The 18,238-nt window shown below is 42.6% G+C and overlaps 1 protein-coding gene across 2 annotated transcripts in view; it reads right to left on the bottom strand.

The window, feature by feature from the left end:
- Vps13d (vacuolar protein sorting 13 homolog D) overlaps window positions 1-18,238 on the bottom strand; it is a 219,532-nt gene that overhangs the window by 156,052 nt on the left and 45,242 nt on the right. For both annotated transcript variants that reach the window (XM_028786006.1, XM_028786007.1), the window contains exons 23-29: window positions 16,427-16,607; window positions 13,901-14,083; window positions 9,793-10,015; window positions 6,924-7,134; window positions 3,534-3,705; window positions 3,226-3,338; window positions 1,675-1,887 (exon numbers count right to left, since the gene is read on the bottom strand). In XM_028786006.1, the coding sequence (XP_028641839.1) occupies window positions 1,675-1,887; window positions 3,226-3,338; window positions 3,534-3,705; window positions 6,924-7,134; window positions 9,793-10,015; window positions 13,901-14,083; window positions 16,427-16,607 (1,296 nt within the window). The remainder of the gene's footprint in view (window positions 1-1,674; window positions 1,888-3,225; window positions 3,339-3,533; window positions 3,706-6,923; window positions 7,135-9,792; window positions 10,016-13,900; window positions 14,084-16,426; window positions 16,608-18,238) is intronic.

An 18,238-nucleotide genomic window follows, 5' to 3' on the forward strand; every position in this document is an offset into this window, starting at 1 on the left:
ACAGAAGAACAATTCTTCCTGAAGCAGTTCACTCCTCTCACTAACAAGGGCACTTCTGTTAGCAAGAACCAAGGTAAGAACTGATGGTTTCACTGCATGAAATTGTATGCCTTTAGCATATATGCAGAATAATACTTTGGGGCTCCTGTATATTAAAGCCATGATAAGGAGGGTCAAAAAGCTGACTACTTAGGAAGTCAAGATCAATAAGAATAAAGCAAATACCAAATTATCCCTCTGCAACAGGACCAAATATAAATATACATAAACCTTCCCTTCTGAGAAATCTTCAGAGATGCTGCCAAACACACTCATCATATCCCAAGGCCACTTAGCCACTGACAGAGGCCAGAGGGCCTGAGAGTTAAGGGGACTCAGCTTTGATATCAAAGGCCAGGTCTAACTTGTGACTACTACACTTTTAAGCTGTGTAACCTTCCATGAGTCACTTGGACTTTCTCCAGGTGTCTATCTCTTCATGTGTAAAAGGAGAGACAAATTGCCCATGTTTGCAGATTGGGAGGATTCAACTAGCAGTAGGTAAGGTGCCTGGTCAAGTCAGGGACCAGCAGAAAGCCACTAGCATTACCACTGCTGGGTCCATAAGAGCTAAAATGTCTCTTTTGCTAGGCTTCCTAAAGGCATATGAGACACCAAGACCTCCTTCCTTCAAAGGCTAAACTCTGAGCAGCACACTGAAATGCCAGCCATACACGTACAAGAATAGCCACAAGTCATAAGACTCTCATACAAGCTATGACAACAGTAACAGCAGCAGCTTCTGCAGGTGCCAAGTGACTTGTCAGAATAACTCAACTCTCACCCCTGCCCAAGGATAGAGGCGTAGGTTTTTGTTTGAATTTTAGTTCATTTCATAAGAGGAAAGTCAATCGCGAAGCTTAACAAGGATGCATTGCTATGAAGAGGAAGTTTAAGTCTTGGGGAGAAGGTCTGTCTGATTCTAGACCATCTTCCCTCCCCTCTCTGCCCCACTGCCAGACAGGAATAAATAACATTCAGGTCAAACCACCCTTCTTTCAGGCAGACCAAAAGGTTTTTTGGCTTGGGGTTTTTCCTTAAACTCACATAATTTCTTCCTTCCCCAAGCCACTTTACAAATTAAAGCTTACAAGGAGGTTTTTTTGAGCATCTGGCTCAATGCCAAACTCCCTTTTCTTTCTCTTTCTTTCTTTCTTTCTTTCTTTCTTTCTTTCTTTCTTTCTTTCTTTCTTTCCCTTTTTTCTTTCTTTCTTTCCTTTTTTCTTTCTTTTTTTTTCTTTTTTTTTTTTTTTTTTAAAGCAACAGAGACATCTTTTGGTGAAACCATAATACTGCAAGTAAACAGGGGCCTTAACATAGCATAGCGCTGGTGAGTACTTGTGAGCCTCTGACTGCCTATCTTCACAATTCCTCTTTGATGTTCTAAAGCCACAGGGACTTGGCCCACTAGCCATGAAAGAAAATATCGCCATAAGGAATGGCAGAGTTAGGGAGCCAAATGTGGGGATAATCCCAGCACTGGGGATGTGGAGGCAGGAAGGAAACCCTGGGCTACATAGTATACTTCAAGCCACACTGGGCTATACAGTGAAACCTATCTGGGGGTGAGGGGTACAGGGTGGAGGACAACACAGACAGACAAAGGAAGGCAGAGTTAGTGTCTGCCTCCACTACCTGAAATGCAGTTCAATCTGAATGGAGCCCTGGGTGGCGCTGCTGCTCTTGGAGGGCTGAAAGATACAGTTGAACACATTGGTCATGCCATGGCTGGGCTTCTGCCCAGAATAGCGGGTGTCAAATGCCATCATAGAATGGGAAACCAAGTTAATGGACTTGGTCTGGTTGGAAAAACTCTCATAGAGCAGCTTACACTTCTTAAAGTCAAATCTGAAAGGGAAGAAAGCAAAGGAGAAGTTAAACACAAGCCTACCTTATGAAATGAAGTTCAGGTGTGGAACAAGAGTAACAACATCAATGTACCAGAGTACCAGTTAATCTGAGATCCTGAACTGGTTTTGTTCACAGGGCAGTCAAAATGCACTGTGCCTTAAACCTTTTCCAATCGCAGAAAGGAGATAATATCCACAGAATGCATGAGGAATAATAATATATCCAATCTATTATATCCTTAATGATTTACCACCCCATGTCTCATCCTAAGCTAACAAAGCCATGTGTTAAATCATAATCCCCAATGGATATCAAGGGTCTCTTTTGAACTTCATCTGTGAAATTATAGCTTGCCTGAGGTTTCTCTCTCCAGAGTCAGCAGGCACATCTGTGTAAGACCACTACAGCTCACTGGAAGCAACATCCTACTCTGCACTCAGAGAAGTAAGAAAACTGACCCATCAACAGGAAGTGCATCCAGACCCACTGTCTTTTTTGGAAGAAGAGAAAGTTGCAAAGAGCGATTAGGAGTTGCTCAGTACCATTATGATACACACAGAATCATTCCGCATTGAAAACCTCAAGGTACACATCAAAAGAGTAGCTAGCCCCCAAGAATGCAGGTTCACCATGGCATGGCTCCCCTCAGCTGATCTGGGAGCAGGCCAACAAGCTTTGAACAGAAAGACATGATAAGTCAGAGTGCTTCAGACAGACCTTACTAGCTCTGACACCCCATTTTCAAATGTGACCCAACTTTCCAGCTGTATAACCTGGGGCTAGTAAAATAAGTAAAAACATAAGTAAACCAACAACAGCAATCTATCTAGAAAACTAGAGCATGAGCTATCCCACTTAGAGAACAAGGGAGGGCTTTCAGGGTAAAAATACAATGAATGCTTCAAGATCCCACTCTGTATTCCTACACCACAGATTTCAACTAGCCAGCACACACCCATAAAGGAAGCAGTTGCTATGTTGCTTCTAGAGGTTTCCAAGTAGGGAGCTCAGCCCAGTGCTGCCAATTTTCAAAACAGCTCTCATCCATATTGTCTATCTGTCTATCTACCTATATCTGTCTGAATTCTCTCAATTTTAAAACACTGACCCATGAAGCAGTCACCAGAGACACTCTGCCCACAACTGTGTCATAACTATACAGACACAGGACAAGGTGCCCCATTCCCCACTCCTTAACACTCGTGGGACCATGCTCCAGCTCCAAGTGTACCAGAGCACTGAAGTGCTACCTGAAGCTAATCCAGAGCTCTTTATTTTTCAGTCTGCCCTGTACATGAAGTACATTGTTCTTCCAAGAGTTAAGCAAAGCCTTACCTGGCTAGGGAGCCAGTGCCTTCTTTTCCTTTTGGATCCTTGAGCTCCAGACTCACGTTCACCATATCGATGAGGAAGCACATGCAAGTGTACACTTCTCCACTCAGCACAGTCTGTGAAAGGAAAACACTGCTCAGCCATGGAATGACAGTGTCAACCAGAAAATGGCTCGAAGATAAAGAAATCTAGTCCACTGGCTGTCCCGCCACTTCCCCCTTCTGCTTGCTGCATGCTTAGAGGAATATCCACATAGGTGACCATCAGCCAAAAGTGCAAGCTTGGAAGAACACGCTGTCAGTCTCACTCACATGAATCCTTGGATCCTGCAGATCATAAGGCCGCATGAAGTCTTCTATGGGCTCTCCCAGGTTGTTCTCTAGCAAGCCTCGGATCAGCTTGTATTTACACAGATCCAGGGAGCAGTGCACAGAGGACAGACTGCCATGAACAGATATGTCTGCAACAGTGTGGCTTATTTCTCTGAGAAAAAAGGAGGTCATGCTCAGAAATAAGTCACTAACTACCTTGACACAGCCTAGCCAAATGTAAGGCTATAATGTGGCTACCTACATTATCAACCAGTTAATCTCAAACTTTCAACGGCAAGAAGAGGTCATGTATCTCTCAATGTGCAAGATATTGTGACTGACATGCTCTAACTACAGAGAGAGTTTTAGCTCCCAAATGTGCAAGGAGAAAAATCCTCATATCTAATGAGCTGGGGATATAGCTCAGTAAAACTTGTCTAGCAAACATGGGCCTAGGGTTCAGGGCTCCATCCTGAGCATGCCAAATAAGTATACACAAACATACACATACACACACACACATGCATATATATATATATGTGTGTGTATATATATATATATATATATATATACACACACATATATATATACACACACACATACACACAAATATAAGCATATATATAAAAATACATATGAGCTAATTAATACATGGATGTTTTTACATACATGGATGTTTTACCTGCATGTGTGTCTACACAGCACATGTGTGCAGTGCCTGTACAGGTCAGAAGGGATGGTATGTACGTAACTCCTGGATACAAAGTTATGGTGGTTTTCAGCTACCATATGGGTGCTAGAATTGAACCCAGCTTCTCTACAAGAGCAACCACTGCTCATAATGCTGAGCTTTGTCTCTAGCCACATAGTTTTTAGTTGTTTGTTTTTTTGGTTTTGTTCTTTGTTTTTTTAACATTTTGAGACAACCTTACACTACAGCCCATAATGAACTAGAACTCATAGCAATCCTCCCACTTCAGCCTCCTGAATAACTCCTGAATATTGGGATTACACGCATAATCACACCTACACTAGCCTAACTAGTCTAGGAACAAGAAAAATCTCACAAGACTCAAATAGCTTAAACATTCCAATTGGGGAAATTGCAATGACCAGATGCCAGCTCTTATCTCTAGCTCCTAAAGTAGATAGGAAAAGAAACAAGCCTTTCCTCCTGTGCCCTCCTGAGGGTAGGGCGGGAGAACAACACTCACTCATTAGGAGAAGACCTCAGATTACTAGGAAGACCTGGAGTGAGACTGAAGATGTTCGGTGCTCCAGGCCACACATGCTCATGCTAGGACTAACGAGCTCTCTGCCTCCCATGGCTGCAGCAGGCATCCTGAGTCCTCCAGACACTGTGCCTGAACACATGACCTCAAGGGATGGGGTTAGAGTAGAAAATGTACATTTTATACATAGTTACATTTAAAGAAAGAAAAGGGAAGGAAGGAAGGAAGGAAGGAAGGAAGGAAGGAAGGAAGGAAGGAAGGAAAAAAGAGAGACAGACAGACCTGTTCTGGGTCTGGAATATAGCTCGATGGTAGGGTATTTGCCTAGCATATACTGTGACCCTGGGTTTGACACTCAGAACTGTCAAAAAAAAAATAAATTTGACTTGCCTGCAAGGAAAAAGCTATATACAATAGTGTGTTTCGTATTGTTTTGATTAATGAATGGGGGAAGGGGATAAGAGGTGTATATGCTGAGTGTAAGTATCCAAGGATCCAGAGGCATGGGGTCCTCTGAAGCTGGAGCTACAGAAGGTTATAAGCCATCTGATACATGTGCTAAGAATCGAACTCAGGGCCTTTCAAAAGCAACACATGCTCTTAACCACTGAGCTATCTCTCTAATCCCACAATAGAGTTTAAACAGAATAATGATGCACTCAACAAAGGACAGCAGGGAAGCCTACTAGGCAGTGCGCTCATGGCTGGAGGCACACAGTACAACTGCTGGTGTGCTCTTGCTAGACTACAGAGCCTTGCCTCCCCACATAGCACAGGAAGTAGGAGAAGTTTACAGAAGTGGAGGACAAAAAAAGCACTTTTTTAAAACTATTGCTAGCAATGAAAACCCAGAGTTCAATTTCTAAATAAAAAGTTCTTAGGACAGCCAAGCCAGGTTAGCCAAATAGAGGTCATGCCAACCCCTACTGGACAGCAGCCAGGGAGCTCTGGAATAATAGGTCCCAGTGAGAGAAATACCCGTGAGCTAAACTGCAGCAGTCATCCGGAGAGAAATGGAAAATGGCATGAAGTGAGTCGCCCAAACCTGGAGACTAGAAAGAGGGTAGTAAGCCCCAGCCACGTAATGAGGTTATTTTTCAAAGTGTCCCCGTTGCAAGTATTTTTGTTTGGGTTTTGCTTATATACTTTCATTTGTGTGTGTGCATGTGTGCATGTGAGTGCAGCTGTTCATGGAAGTCAGAAGAGGACAGTAGATTCTTCAGAGTTTTGAGCGGCCTAGAATATATGATAGGTGGATCCTTTGGAAGAGCAGAAAGTCCTCTTGACCACTAAATCATCTCCAGACCCAGAAAATCTCTTTCGTTGCTATCTAGCCACTTTCTATCTTTCGCTAGAGTCAAAATGCAAAATGCTGTTTTCTCCCAACCCAAAGCACCATAGTGAAAGATGTCACATACTGCAATCAGTGCTTCCAGTCCACATGTATGCACTGTGAGTGAGCCAGACAAGCAGGAACACTCCCTGGGCCACAATCTTGCTAAATAAACAGTCAGCCTTTAGCAATGAGCATGACTCTGCTGGTCTAGAATCATGAAATTTCCCAGGCAGTTATAGAACCAATGAGAACTAAATTAATGATTGCTCTGAACTACAGACACAAGCTGCCTGCACATTAGGCCAATTACAAGGTGAACCGGGCCAGACCCCATAGTCTTTCAGTGGGCTTCCTGTTGTGGTAGGGGCAAATTTGCACCTGAGCTGCTATGCAAAGTAAACGGACACCAGGAGATCAGCAGTAGCAGGTCCAGAGTCTATTGCACTTAGAACACTTAGGCCAAATGTCCATCTTTTCCTAATACCTTGCTGGCCCTCTACCTCCCTATCACCACTGAAATCCATGCTAATTTCCAACATTTTTCTCTTTGTCCCAAGGAAAGGTTGTATCATCTTGCAACAGAGTCCCTGAATCAAACACTTACTTCAAGCTATCTATCCACCTGCCTGTGTCCCTCAACAACATTTAATCCCTGTAACAACATCAGTTTCTCTTCCATCACAGAAGCCCTTGTGAATAGCATAGTAAGGATTCATTTAACATTCACTAAGTAAAGGAGTGTGCTTCTCCTGGCTTACCTTACAGCACTCATTTCCAAGCTGCTAAGATTCTACTTACATGATATTCAGATAAAATACTCACTTGTCCAAATTCCTCTCCACCTGCAATTTCAGCCTGCAAGGCTCAGTTAAGAGACTTCCTCCTTTCTGTCGCACAAAATAGGAAGGGAAGATCAGGTCCCCACTACTGTTTTCTGAGGTTTTAGAGCCCTCTCTGGGGTGTCTCTCTGCAGCAAAGATGTCCATGTCCTGGAGATCCACAACAATGCAATCCAGCAAGCAGACATGATCTTCTAGAAGGACCCAAGGGGAAAAGAGTAAGGATAAAAGCAGCAAGCAGAAAGGGCTGGGCCTGAACAAACTTAAGGACCAAAGTCAGTTCATTCAGTCTTTGAGAATCAGAAGCAGCTCTGCACTGCTCAGCAGCCTAGCAGTCAAGGGCCCTGACAAGAGCCTCTAGAGGCCCTGCCCCTAGACCTAGTGTCATACCCACACATCCTACTGCCCACTCGCAACACCAGGCCACGATTCTCTTTTCAAACACATACTATGTGTTTCTACTACCACTGATCAACCCAATCCAATTTCACTCTTGCTCACACCTCCACAAAGTATCCTCCAGTGTACCTTCATAATTTCACTATGGCCTTCATAAAGCCATTTTTTCCACAAAATACCTGGAAGGAAAAGAAACAGACTAAAATGTTCTCTTCCTTTGGAAACTTCAGTAGCATTTAATCCAAAACCCTGCAAAACTCCCTGCAAATAATGGGAGGCACTACATAAGCCCACAGCCCACTTTTCTGACTTCATGTAAGGCATTTTCTCATTTGCTCTCCAAACCTCGGGCATCTCCAAAAGGCCACACTCTTTGCTTCTTTGGCAGCCTCATCAGTACCATCACCTTCCTACCTCAGTTGGGTCTTTAATTTTCTTCTCTTTCCCATTACATATAATATAATTTACCAATATTTATGCTCTTCTAATATCTATTATCTTAAACTGTATCTAATATCTAGATATCTAGTATCTTTCTTCTGTAAGTATCATACTGGAAGGAAGCATACCTGAGGGGATGTTAATGGACTGGGGGCAGTATTTAAATACCTCATCTTAAAGAGGGGCTTAATAAAGAGTTCTTGAATGGACAGTTGCACTAACAAACATGTAAAACTTATCAGAGCTGGGCTGATCTATAAGAGAGTGGCAACGTCATGGCCTCAGAGAGATGCTCCTCAGGGAGCAGCTGTGGAAGGTGAGACAGTGTGAAAACCACAGCCTTCATCCAAGACCAAGTACAACACTGATAAACAAATTTTATTTAAAAAAAACATCAACTGAATAGGAGAAATGATACTGGAAGAGATACCTTCCTGTAAGAGACTCCAAATCTCTTTGTGTATGTTTGTACATGTTCACGTGTGTGTACATCTGTGTGTCATACCCATGTATATTCACTTGTATGTGGAGGTCAGAGGTCAATGTCTTGTGTCATTTTCTTTAATTGTTGTCTACCTTATTTTTTGAGCAAGGTCTCTCACTCAACCTGGAGCTTGCCAATTCAGCTAGACTGGCTGGCCAAAAAGGTCCAGGGATGTCCCTGTCTCTACCTTCCCAGTGCTGGTATTACAGGCATGTGCCACTTTACTCAGTTTGGTTGTTGTTATTAACATGGGAGTTGAGGATTAAACTCCAGTCCTCACTCTTTCGTGCCAGTACTTTACTGACTGGGCCATCTCTCTATCCCTCCAAATTTCTTCTTATAGGGATCTACCTACAAGTCAGGTACCTGGATACTCATAGCACCTATCAGAGCTCAGGGACAGAGTCACACCAGTCAACTGTGCTCTTCCAAAACTCACTGTCCAGCTCTACCACTTGCCAGCCACATGACAACCCAAATCATATCATCTGTCTAAACCTTCGCCCCTTCCTCTGTGAGGGGAGATAAATCTTGAGCAGGATGACGCAAGGGTAAATCCACACAAATATGGCATCAGGTTCATTGGTGTGTTCAAGAAAATGCCACAATTATGAACAAAAGTATACTTCATGAGAGCAGTCATTAGCCTCTTGGCTTGCACCTCTAGTGCTGTGAGGTCCTACAGGGAATCTACCAATCCTCCAGCCAATCTAGCAAAAGCAGCTGCCATTCTTCATTGCCCACAGTGCATTAGAACTGTTCTCATCTCTGTGGCCCTGACACAGGCGTCCCTCCCAACCCAGGCCCTCAGAGCAGCACCTCACTTCTCATTAGTGCATCCACTATGACATGCTAAAAACTCCAGAGCCCAGATTAGGCCAAGGTTCACAATGACTGATTCTTACACATTAGGACAAGGCTCAGCATGACTGATTCTTATATTCACAAGAAGGGCACAGCCACAATCCCAACCTTTGAAAGGCAGAGGCAAGATAAAGAGATCAAGATAGCCTAGGCTACATACAGAGCCATGTCCCAAAAAGCCCAAAGAAAAAAAAGAAATCAAAAACAAGAGTACTGGTAGCAGGATGACTCAGACCTCTAAGAGTAATTTTATACTTCTCTGTCCTTACACACTACACCTCAGTGACACTAAGTTTAGTGTCTTATTTTGGAGACACTTAACAGTGCCCTTAACAGTCCTAAAAGGACAAGGTCTAGATGATAACTTATGAGGTCACAGGACTAACTGGGCTATCACCATCTACTGGGAACCATCTGGACCCACATGAGTCCCACAGACAACCGAAAACCTCTTTATTTCTATTGCATCTTCTTATTGAATCTACTTTACAAGTTACAGAAGACTAAACCTGCCTAAGACACTCCTGCCTCCAAAGCAGCATGAGGCCTGATCTTCACACAGATGCTATCTCCTGTCAATGTGATACCAACACAGTCCCCAGAGCTCCCTGAAAGGATCAGAACAGTCCCATCTTCACTGTGCAGCTCTTTCTTCTTCTATTACCTGGACTGCTGGAACTCTGGCTAACAGGTGGCACAGCCTGCTGCCCACGCTGCTTGATGGAGGCACTGGGTACAAAGTCACTCTTCAAGCTGCCAAGGCCCATTCCTGCAGGAGGCATCATGAACAGCCCCTGTACCTGGAGCCCCTTGGGGTCTTCTGTGCTTGTCATCTTCTTCATGCTGTGCTTCGGTGTACCTGCTGGAGAAGCTGAAGGCACAGATTCCTAGGAGGAACAAAAGAAAACTAGAATACAGAGATGAGGGAGTAACAATACCTTCAACTAGCTCAGAAATTTATATCCTAATTCCTAGGTTCTCAAAGACCTTAGAGACAAGAAAGTGAGGCCATGACACTTAGCACCACACACAATTAGCTGCAAAAAAATGTTACCAAGGATTCCATACCTGCTGACAACTACAGCAACATCACAAGAAGTCAGTCTTTGGCTCAAAAACAAAATTCCAATGTCTGTCAAAGTCAACCAAAGCAAATCTCTCAGCCATATAATATATTTACTGCTTTGAAGGGAAGGAGGGCTTACTGAAATTTAAAAAAAAATGTATCGAGGGGACTGTAGATGTGCTTCAGGTATTAGAATGCTTCCCTAGCTTGCAAGAAGCCCTGGGTCCAACACCCAACACCAAATAAACTGGATGTGTGGCACACGTCTGTAATTCCAAGTGGAGGTGGAAGGATCAGAGGCTCAAGGTTATCCTCAATTACACATCAAGTTAGAAACCAACCTGGGATATAAACAAAAAGTACCTAATGGCAATATGACTGCAATAGAATTAGACCCCAAGAAGATGTTTGTTCTTCTAATCTCCCCAAATGCATTTACATTTCCCATCTCAGTAACCACAGAAATGAAACAAAAGGTAAACGAAAGAGGCTAGCCACCCATGTCAGATTTCTGCTCATACAGAGTAAAGCCAACCCTGGGATTCTCTTGAAAAGACAGGGCTTTCTTGCTGAGTGCTTTAGCTGATTACAAGTGGAAAAGTTGATTCTACAGACTGAACTATCACTGGAGTTTTCAACTTCCCTGGGTTTGCAAGACCCTGTCTGTGTGTGGCTTCTGCACTGTGAGACAGCTCCTTCTTGCCCATCACAGTTACCCTCCCTGGGTGTATGAAATGCATGGCTCTCTGGTGCTGCAGCAAGGCTGACTCCTCAGCTTTGGAAAAGTTGAAAAGCCACAGTCTCCACTTCCTGAGCAGTAATCAAAACTATCAGTAATGCAAACTTCCTGCATTTTTCTAAGGAGCATTACTAGGTAAATGCTATCATTTAAATGTTTCCACAGTAAAACTGCTCCGGTACTGTATACTTAAACTCTAGAGAGTTTGTTGCTCTTTTATTTGACTCACTTCTACATCCTTTCTGCAGATAGTTTAAATAAATCAATAGCCTGAGGAGATCAACCCAAAGCTTTTGAATTACTCTGACTTAGAAATTATGGTTTAAGCAAAAGCTATAGTTGAGAAAAGGAAAGGCAAGCATACGCCAAAATCCAAACATGTCCTCTGTAGAACGGGTGTTAGAGGAAACTGTCACACATGCAGAAGTCATAAAATCTGGGGGCAGAGGGCACCAGTGCTCAAAGGGTCAACATGCGCCGAGTTAGGAATATTTGCTGTTCTTGGGCCACTGGACACTGTATTGGACACATCCCACACGGGCAAGAACACCAACAGGCAAATGTAAATGCAGAGCGTAAGAGAAAAGTATCAATGCAGAAACCATCCATCAGCACTGAGCTGGGATGAGCTGAATTGCACAGCTAAGTGTACCAGATCACAGGGATCTAGACAAAAGACACACTCCACACAGCCTTATGGAATTCTACTGAACAACCACAAGTCTGTAACACAGCAGCCCTCATGGGACTTCTGAATATAAAATGAGGTCATTCAAGAAGTACTAGCCAGGGATAAAAAGACTTTTAATACAGGCCTTAAGAAAGGCTTCCCTATACAGGCAAGAAGTAACTCCCTTAAAGCAAGCACACAAAAAGTAATAAAGCAGGCTTTGAGTACAGCAAAGCATTTCAAAGGGTCAGCATTTCGGGGGGGGGTTCATCTTGTTTTGTTTTATGTATATGAGTGTGAACTGACTACTGAATCCCATAAAGTTGTTTTATTTTATTCACAATAACAGAGAGAGAGAGAGAGAGAGAGAGAGAGAGAGAGAGAGAAACCACATTATACCTCGAAAAAAAGGCAATCTTTGTAGGTACTGCCGCCTAAAATCAAATCCTCAAAAAACAAAGACAGGAAAGTTTTTGTCATTAAAATGCTATAATTTGTGCTATTATTTGACTGAACAAAAATTGGAATCTTTTTGTAAAACCGTCTTGCACTAGTTTGGCAATTCTTCATCCAGCCAACTTTAGAACACACTTGTCAGCCCATATACAGACATATGTGGCACAGAAAATGAGCTCATTCCCTTTTCTGGAAGGGAGAGAAACAAAACACTGCTGCAGAACTAGATTACCATTTCTGACTACAGCTTACCCCCTGCCTCACACATTTAATGTGACCTCAAAATAAAGATGTATTACAGACATTCCAAAGAACTCACTGTCAATTCCTGTAACACTCCCTACACCTGCAGAGAGGGAGAGGGGCTACAGACAAAATGCAATCATAAAGAGCTATGGAGCTCCTAGATAACGCATGCACACTGCACTCACAGTTGCCAAGTGTGCACAGTGTACACAAGAGAAAGCAAGACTCTCTAATGCACGCAGACGTCCCACCAGCCCTGACCCTGGGACGTCCTCACTCTTCTCTCCCAGCTCTGTAACGAGCTAGTGAACCTGCCTCCCCTGAGCTCTACAGGCTCTTATAGGAACTTACTGGACCTGGGGAGAAGGGCTGTGCGAGTCCCTAATCTGCTGCTGGTTAGTCAGAAACCAGAGACACTTGGACCCTGGCTAGTGTCCAAAGTAGGTCGCAGGTAGCTATACCACTTGGAGAAATGTCCAGGAAAGCCGGTTTCCACAAAGTTAGAAAACGGATGTAGGTCCCTATATAGCTAATGCCAGAAGTGCTATGAAGAAACAGAGTTTGTTTATATAGGTAGAGAATTTAGCACCAAATGACACACAATGGATGTTCAACAATGATCAGCTCTTTATTACTGTCTTCATTGTTCTGATGAGGTTACAATCAAATTTTATCTCATCTCCTCGAGCCTCATCTCTTTTCCTAGCTTATTAGGTGGTGGGGATGGATTCCAGGAAGTACTTTAGCCACATACAAAAGATGAGTTTGTACTGAATAAACAGAGGGCATGAAGGCAAGGAGTGGGGAGAGCACGCCCTGAGAATGATGGTGCTCCAGCTGTTAAAAATGTTACTCAGCTTATGACAGGGCGTGAGTGCCTCCAAGCTCAGCTCTGGAGATCTCTGGCTGTTCATGCTCAGAGCCCTAGCCTTCCCAAATACAATGTGAAAATGCTGGCAAGCTGCACACTGACCCTGAACACCTCCAAACATGGTAAGAAACAATGCCCAGGTCATTTTAAAACTGCAGAGAAGGGCATGATCTAACATTTTACCGCTAAGCTATTAAATGTTTTCAGATAAAAACAGGACCAAATCATGAAAACAGCTAATCTAGAAAGGAATGCCTTTAAAAAAAAAAAAGAAATGTACTATTACAGTGTCTGTGCATGATGTGTGGGTGTAAGTACGAGTGTATGTGAGTGAGCATCCGAAAATAATTTTGGAGGTCCATTCTCTCCTTCTATTATGGTTCCAGGGATCGAACTCAGGTGCTCAGGCTTGGTGGCACGTGTTTTTACCCACTGAGTGATCTCACCAGCCCAGAAACACTTTTATGCATGTAGAGCACTGTAACAGACAGAAGTCTGATCCCACAGAGATGTTGGCTCAAACAAGTTAATTACACTTAATGAGTATTACAACTTGAAACTATTTCAGTTGAAAGGGTTATTGAAATGTCAATAAAATGCTAAAGAAATCTCCCAGCCACAGGGCCTCAGAAGTAACAGCAGCCCCTGTGCTGTAGACTGGGGATTTTTCAGTTCATATTCAAACGAGAATTAAACTGAACAACCACAGACACTGATGGCTCACCTTATCCTGTAAGGAGAAAGTCCCAGGAAAACCAGCAAAAAGAAACTTGTTCTTCACTTTCAACTTGCCCAAATTTGCTACGATCAGATTATTTGATCTGGAACTTTCTGGGATGAGAAGTACAGGGGCACCGGCCTCGATATCCAGAAGAATCCGTGAGCAGCGCTGTGCCTGGTCCCTCACCTGGTAAGAAAGGAAAGAATCTGAAGGCTCAGTTAATTCTCCAGCTTTATAATCAGACCTCCAGAGTCCAAAATCTTTCATAAATGCACACAGCAATTAAAGAACATGAGAGTTTATTTGTGCCAAAGTAAATTAGAATCAGAAACAAACTGATAATGCAAAGTCCTCAAATATTTGGAAATTAAATTTCATACTTCTAAATAACTTACAGATTAGAAAATAAATCATAAAAGAAATTAGAAAATAATTTTACTCTTACCATCTCAGCAGTCTCACCAGGCCTGAGCTGCTTTTCCTTTTTTCTTTCTCTTTCTTTCTTTCTTTCTTTCTTTCTTTCTTTCTTTCTTTCTTTCTTTCTTTTTGTTTTTTTTGTTTTTTGTTTTTTTTTGTTGTTGTTGTTGTTGGTTGGATTGGCTTTTTTCTTTCTGTTTTGTTTTTTCAAGACAGGTCTCTGTGTGGCCCTGGCTGTTCTAGAACTTGCTCTGGAAACCAGGCTGATCTCAAACTCAGAGATCTGTCTGCCTGTGCCTCTCAAGTGCTGGGATTACATACAAGTTGTGCATTACCACGGCTGGCAAACAATTTATTTTATGTATATGTGTGTTTTCCTGACTATATATATATGTATATATATACATATATATATATATGCATGCACTATATGAGTGCCTCGTGCCCAGGAAAGAAGAGAGGGCATCAGATTCCCTGGAAATGGAGTTACATGTCAGTGCTGCGAACCAAATCTGGGTTCTCTGCAAGAGCAGCCAATGCTCTAAACCACTGAGCCATCTGTACTACTTTTTAAAGAGAAAAATCAACTATGCAGTACAAAGGGGCTTTCTTTAGGTGGGAGGCATTATAGAGATTGAACCTATTGCGCTGTCAGTGGGTTACACCCATAAAAAGACTCTTTAACCTTTTTAATTTATTTAATATACGTGTTGGGGAGGGGCCATGCATTCTATGTCACATGTGCAGAGGTCAAAGGACAACTCTATGGAGTTGGTTCTCTCCTTTCACCTTTAAATGGATTCTACGGATCAAACTCAGGACATCAGCCCTTTATGCACGTGCCTTTAAGTACAGAGCCAATACTTTATATGCCTGCCCACACTATCTCCCTGAGTATCACCATAACTTGTTAGCTTGTTTTCTTGTTGCTATCATCCCACAAACAGACACCGGGAGAGTCATCTTCTTTGGGAATGTAGCCACTGGTTAGTTGCCCATTCTCCAGTGGAATCTTTTCCATGTTTACATGAACAGCTAACTGGGCTCAATGGATTATTCAAAACAAAAGAGGAAATTGAGAGGGTGACTTTTTAGAAGTCTGAGACTTTTGAGAGGAGTTTAAGGGGAGAAGAAGGGGTATTGATGATAAAAATACATTGTACACATGTACAAAATTCTCAAAGGAAAAATATTTCTTAAAATTACTTTTACAACATTAAAAAATAAATAGTAAGACTATGGGCAACATAACACAGGTATATAATTCCAATGATTGAGCTACAGCAGTTGGATCACACATCTAAGGCCTGCTTAATTGACACAGTGAGTTAACTCAGCCTGGCTTACGCAGTAAGACACTGCCTCACAAACCAAGACCTGGGGGTTCTAGCACAATGACAGCAAAGGGGTCAGCAGTGTAAGGTCCCAAAGTCTACGACCAGAACAAAGTGGGGGAAATGATAGAGGCACTTGATACTGTCTAGAAGCACAGAGTCTCAAGGAGGGAATCTTTACACTAGGTGGGCCTATGGGAATGTCTGTGGTGGCAGGGGACATCTACACTGATGTGGGAGGACCCAGCCCAATATTACCTAGGCAGAAGACTTGGAGCTACTTAAAAATGGAGAAATCAAGTGGCGCGAGCAAGCTAGGGTACTTTATCAAAGCAACAGAAATGAAACTAGAACATCATGTAAAAGTCAGGCATGTCAGCACTGTACCCCCAGTGCTAGGGAGTAGAGACAGGAAGATCCTAGTGACTTTGCTGGCCAGCCATGCTAATTGAAGCATCAAGCTTCAGGTTCAACGAGAGACCCTATCTTCAGATTCAGTAATTAAGATCCCGTGTGCTCACATAAGCAAGCTTGCGCACACATACCCCTCACATTGTTATATTTTATTGTTATTCCTTAGATGCCTGTTTGTTTTCTAACTAGAGAAAAAAAGGGTGAGGATCTGGATGGGAAGCAACAGGAGAGGAACTGAGATAAAACAGAAACCATAATCAGAATATATTATAAGAATAAAACCTATTATCAATAAAAGAGAACTTTTTTTTAAAGTTCCATAGATCAAATTGGAAAGGCAATTTGGAGACATGATACTACCTACCGTCTGACCCTCAATAGCAGCTCTCTGGCGCCCTAAGACATCTTGCAGCTGAGTGAAGTGCTGAATGAAGGCCACCACCTCGGCCTGAAAGCGCTGCGTGTGCACATACTGCACAGAGGCCATTTGGAGGCTCACACGAATGTCATGCTCTCTCTGAAGTAGAGGGTCTGGCTGCCCATATCTGGAAATTGGGACAAATAAAGGACTAAAACAGCAGCAAAATTTGACTATTAAAAGAAAACTAAGGTTGATTTAAGGGGTTCCCCTCCAAAAAGCTTTACCTATTAAAATGGAAAGCCCCAAAAGCAAGCCTGTTAATAATTTTTCAATTTTACTAAGGACATTAAACAAAGGTGTGGTGTGGCAACCAGGGCAACCAAGAGTGGGTATCACTGAGCATAAAACTCGCATTTCCAGAACAAGCCTAAACTGGTCTTGCACAGCACCTCCTGTTCCTGCCTTAAGAGCTGCAGTTGTTCCTGGCAGCGATTGTGACAATATGGGTTTGAGAAGTAATTTTAAAAGTCCTAGAGAAATAGAGGCAGTAAAACTACTGCTTCTGGGGAAAGGGAGCTTCTAAAAACAGAGAGGCATTTTCATTGCCTTTTTGTCAGTGAAAAGTAGACTGTAATGTAAAGTGTGGAACCAAAGATGAAGAGTGACTTTTAGAGTCTCTCAGGATCTAATGGGCCAAGATGTCACAGTAAGTGGGAGGAAATTCATATTTACTAAGGAATCTACTCTGTGTCAAGCAGAAAAGTAAGAGTTCACATTGTCTCATTATTGCAGAATCATGTCATTGTGATATACAAAATAAACAAATCAATCTAAAGCTGAAAGTCCAAGTTCTCAGGAGAGGACAGTAACTTCACAGTGAGCAGTTCTGAGACCGGGTGGAGAGGGAGGCAAGGGAGATTGAACCCAGAGTTTTACACATGCTAGCAAGCAGTCTACTGCTAAGCTACATCCTCTGCCCATAGATAGGTTTTTTGGAACCACTTTTCTCAGCACTAACAGAACACTGAAAGTGGGGGGAAGGGGAGGCTTACATAAGAATACACATTCTCTCATACCTCTCAAGAAAGCTGAACACCTCATCCAGGAAACCATTCTTTAAAGTAAACAGATAGGCCTAAAGATACCCTCTAAAACCCAACAAGGAACTTGATATAGATCATATTTCTTAGCAAAGCCAGCACTCTCGTTACTCAGCATGAGCAGTGCTCTCAAACTAACATCATGCCAGAGCACTCTGTGCTGTGGAAGCTTGGAGACTGCTCAACTCAGGCCCCATTACAGACATAGGACAAGTGGCACACAGAGATTAAGGGACTTGCTTTGGGTCACACAGAAAGTTGGTTTGGAGTTGACAGAGCCCAGGTCTTCTGATAATTGAGATTGTGTCAATCCTATCCCACATTCATATGGCACTAGGTAATCTCCAACACAAATCTTCTTTATTAAAATTCTATATAAATCAGGAGTCCTCACAAGCTAGATCTTTTCAATTTTACTTTAAAAAGTTAAATTTTTTCCACTGTTTAATCAATAAGAATTTTAAACAGTGAGCTGGCAAGACAGTTCAGTGGATCAAGGGACTTTCTGTCAAGCTTCAAGACCTAGGTTCAATCCCCAGAACCCACATGATGTACGCAGAGAACCAACTCTGCAAGTTGTTCACTGTGGAAGCCACATAGAAAATAAACAAATGTAAAGCAATGTTGATAAAGAATTCCAAACAGCAGTGATCCTGACGCACAGCTAGAGCAGAGGTGCATGCTTTACAACAGAGAGCGGGACACACAGCTACAG

Source organism: Grammomys surdaster, unplaced genomic scaffold (genome assembly GCF_004785775.1).
Source record: "Grammomys surdaster isolate TR1022 unplaced genomic scaffold, NIH_TR_1.0 125408, whole genome shotgun sequence".
NCBI lineage: Eukaryota > Metazoa > Chordata > Mammalia > Rodentia > Muridae > Grammomys > Grammomys surdaster.